The sequence below is a fragment of the Lupinus angustifolius genome, chromosome LG11 (genome assembly GCF_001865875.1).
Source record: "Lupinus angustifolius cultivar Tanjil chromosome LG11, LupAngTanjil_v1.0, whole genome shotgun sequence".
Classification (NCBI taxonomy): Eukaryota; Viridiplantae; Streptophyta; class Magnoliopsida; order Fabales; family Fabaceae; genus Lupinus; species Lupinus angustifolius.
The window spans coordinates 6,528,626-6,533,057 of record NC_032019.1 but is presented as its reverse complement, the minus strand read 5'-3'; the positions used below and the strand labels follow the sequence as shown (position 1 = coordinate 6,533,057).

General features: G+C 34.8%; 1 protein-coding gene across 1 annotated transcript; it reads left to right on the top strand.

The window, feature by feature from the left end:
* LOC109359680 lies at window positions 2,307-2,975 on the top strand. Its single transcript, XM_019604375.1, has one exon. The coding sequence runs from the start codon at window positions 2,307-2,309 to the stop codon at window positions 2,973-2,975; it is 669 nt and encodes a 222-aa protein (XP_019459920.1).

Sequence of the window (4,432 nt, the reverse complement as noted above, 5' to 3'; positions counted from 1 at the left end):
TATATATATATATATATATATTATTTTTTAGTTTGTATAATATTAGGTTTTCCTATTGTATCAAATAAAAAGAAATATATTAAGTGTAGCTATTGCCTATTTGCTCCATGGTATGAGCAGAATCTGAAATATTATCTCAATATTTATATTACTTCATATATTATATATTAGGATATTAAAACATAAATATGATATATAATAATTTGATACATGAAATGATGTATATCCGGTGGTAGAAAATATATGCCCCATATTTATCATATTGCAAATTTACTAAAACTGTATCAAAAAATGTCCTCAAATGTAGCTATTTACTATATAACCTGCTCCTGGATGCAACGAGTCTTTTTTGTCTTTGATGTTATTGACACTTCACACTTATAATAAGTACTTCACCTACAACATATACTAATCCCACAATCACGCTATGGATATTTTCCCTAATTTATGTTTGCGTTCCCGCGTCTTCGCTAGCAACCAAGATCGTCATATTTGTCCTATTTGATTTCTCTAATGATGGTCCTCGACCTTCAACCTTAACAACAATCCAAATATCTCTTTAATATAATTTGGGACCACCGACAATTTCGACCACCGACTTATTAAGAAATATCACAGTATCCTATCAGAAAGTAAAATTCATGTTATGGACTTATAGTATTACCATCGTATCATACTAGATACCTTAAAAGAGTTATGATCGATTTATACTTTCATATTGAAATTGCTGATAGATCATTTAGATCATTTACACTGATGAGTTTAACCATATTAATAATGAACGTAATATCTATATCTTTAATATATTATATCATTAATTTATATTGTTTATATTTAAAAGTTAATAATAATCAAATATAAATGATATATATAAAAACTCTTATACTATCAATGTATATATTTATTATCTTAGTTAATTATATGATTATACTATGTCCACTCTTTTTTATAAGATTTGTTTAATACGATTGCTATGCTGGGTGTCTGGATGAAAATCAATGATTGAGATGGGCACCTCTAGTTTTTTATCAAGAAATTTTTATAATCTCTTACCCTCTTCCACATACACTGCCATATTTAGTCCAACCGTCGAGGACTAGAGGCATTGGCCTTTAGAAGTTATTTTTTAAACAATATATAAGAGTAACATTTTTTTACAAATAGTTCATAATCATCTATCATTTAGTCATTATTATTCTAAATTCTAAAGTGTGTGAAAACTGAAAAGATATCATGAGATTGAACAAGTATCATCTCCTTAATAAAGAGATAAATGCATGTTTATATCTTCATTTTTAATAATAAAAATGTAATTTTATTATAATAAAAAAGGTAAATATGGTATTGAAAATTATATTTTTTTTTATTTTTTAAATTATTTATCACTCCATTAATAAAGAAGATAAATTTTATTATGAAACACGGAAGCACTAGTATTCATCTTTGTACGGTCTATCTAAATATCTAATATAGGAATGTTGTTAATAATTCAGCTTTTGGCATTGTGTTTGTAATAGTTTCCTAATTAGTCTAGTTAGTTAAGAGTTAGTTAGTTAGGAATGCTATAAATAGAAGTCTAGCCTATGTGAGAATTACATTTTTGTATTCATTGATAATTGAAGTTAATCAATAATACAAAGAGGTATATTCATTGAATTGTTCTTTCTTGTTATCCAAGTAAACTCTAATTCTTCATTCTTCTTTTCTATTTCCTACTCCATTCATTCTCTGTTTTGTGCTGGTGTTTATGCACTTGGTGTGCATAGCAGTAGCTTGAAGAACAAGCAATAAAGTGGTATCAAGAGCTTTGTGAAGAGGAGGTTCTGTGTGAATCAAGAGAAGGGGCCTGTGTGTATGTGGTGGAGAGTGTGTAGAAGAATACACACGAAAACAGAAGGAGGAAGACAGAAACAGAAGCAAGAAGAAGAAGTTGTTACATGGCAAACAACAATAGCTTCTCTATGACACTCCCTATCCTAGATAGCAAGAACTATGATAGATGGAGGAATCACATGAAAGCTATATTTGGATTTCAAGAAGTTCTTGAGATAGTGCAGAAAGGCTATCAAGAAATAGGAGAAGGAGCAACCGAGGCTCAAAGAACAATGTACAGTGAAGCCAAGAAGAAAGATTGCAAGGCACTATTCTTGATCTACCAAGGTGTTGATGCAGCAAATTATGAAAAGATCAATGGAGCTGAGACTGCTAAGCAAGCCTAAGAGAGCTTGGAGAAATGCTATGAAGGTGCAGCAAAGATCAAGAAAGTGAAGTTGCAAAATCTAAGAAGGCAATATGAAGTCTTGCAAATGGAAGATAATGAACCAATTGCAGAGTACATGACCAAGATTCTAACCCTATCAAACCAGATGAGGTCATGTGGAAAAGCTATTAAAGAGAAGTCAATTGTTGAGAAGGTTCTAAGGACTCTCACTTGCAAGTATGACCACATAGTAGTTGCAATTGAGGAGTCTAAGAACCTAGAAGAACTTAAAATTGAGGAGTTGCAGGCATCCTTGGAGGCTCATGAGTTGAGGCTGAAGGGAAGAAACTCAGGCAGAGTTGGTGATGAAGCTTTTCTGGCAAAGTTCAACAAGAAAAACTTCAATCAATGGAACAAGAAAACCAAAGAAAAGGGACAGAACAGCAAATGGAGGACCAATGAATCAAGCTCCTCAACAAGAAATCCTGAGCAGAGTGGTACAAGGATTGGTAATGATCCTTATCAAAGCAAGAACAATCAGAGGAATTCAGAAACCAGAAAGAAAATAGACAAAAAGAAGCTGCAATGCTACAATTGTAGAAACTATGGACACTTTGCATCAGAATGCAAATCCAATAAATGGCAGAAGGCTAGAGAAGATGAAGCTAGACTTGCAAAAGGGGAAAGTTCAAGCAGTTTTGGTGATGAACATTGCCTATTGATGGCCACAACTGTGAATGAGTCTGGAAATGAAGGAAGCAATGAAGACTACTAGTACTTAGACACTGGTTGCTCAAACCATATGACAGGTAGAAGAGATTGGTTTGCAGAACTAGATGAATCTGTCAAAAGCAAAGTGAAATTTGCAGATCATTCATCAGTCTCAGCAGAAGGAGTAGGGAAGGTATTGATTCAAAGACTTGATGGCAAGGGATCATCAATTTCCAATGTGCTCTATGTGCCCAAGATGCAGAATAACTTGTTAAGCCTTGGTCAACTTCTAGAGAAAGGATACAAGGTGATAATGGAAGAAGGTGAACTAATTCTGTTTGATAGAACAAACCAGAAGATATTGAAGGCCACTCTTTCATCCAATAGAACCTTCAAGATAAAGATACAAGTTAGTGAACAAACTTGTCTCAAAGCTGGAGTGGAACAAGATACTTGGCTCTGGCACTTGAGGTATGGACATTTAAACTTCAAAAGTTTAGAATTGCTAAGCAAGACTGAGTGTGTTGCAGGATTGCCAGCTATAAAATCACCTACAACACTGTGTGATGATTGCTTGACCAGTAAGCTAGCAAGAAGTCCTTTTGAATCAAACATTCCAACAAGGTCTAAGAAGCCTCTTGAACTGATCTATAGTGATGTATGTGGCCCTTTTGAAACAGACTCAATTGGAGGGAACAAGTACTTCCTAACCTTCATTGATGATTGCACAAGAAAGGTGTGGATCTACCTATTGAAGAAGAAAAGTGAAGTTTTTGAAAACTTCAAAAGATTCAAAGCACTGGTTGAGAGGAAGTGTGAGCAAAAGCTAAAAACACTTAGATCAGATGGTGGAGGAGAGTATGCTTCTGCTGAATTCAGTAACTTCTGCAACAAGGAAGGCATATATCATGAAATAACAGCTCCATACACACCTCAGCATAATGGTGTGGCAGAAAGGAAGAATAGAACATTGTTGAGCATGGCTAGATGTATGCTGAGAACAAAGAACTTGCCTAAGAAACTCTGGGGTGAAGCAATTGCCACTGCAGCATACATCCTAAACAGAAGTCCATCAAAAAGATTGGAGAACAAGACACCTGAGGAGGCTTGGACAGGGCAGAGACCTAGCATAAGTCATCTAAGAATCTTTGGATCACTATGCTATGGCCTTATACCTGAGATAAAGAGAAGCAAGCTTGAGGACAGAGGAGAAAGATTGATCTTCCTGGGCTACCATACAACTGGAGCATACAGAGTGTACAATCCTACCACTCAGAAATTTATGATATGTAGAAATCTGAGGTTTGATGAGAATCAAAGTTGGAATTGGAACCAAGAAGACAATCCCTCAGGAACAAAGACAGTTGTGAGACTTGATGAATGTAGACTACATCCAGATGAGACAGTAGTGCCAAGGTTTGATGTTGAGACAGCAGATGAAGAAGGTGCTCATCAACAATCAGATACAAGACAATCAAGTCAGAGAAGTAGGCAGCCATCAACAAGACTCAGAGACTTCGA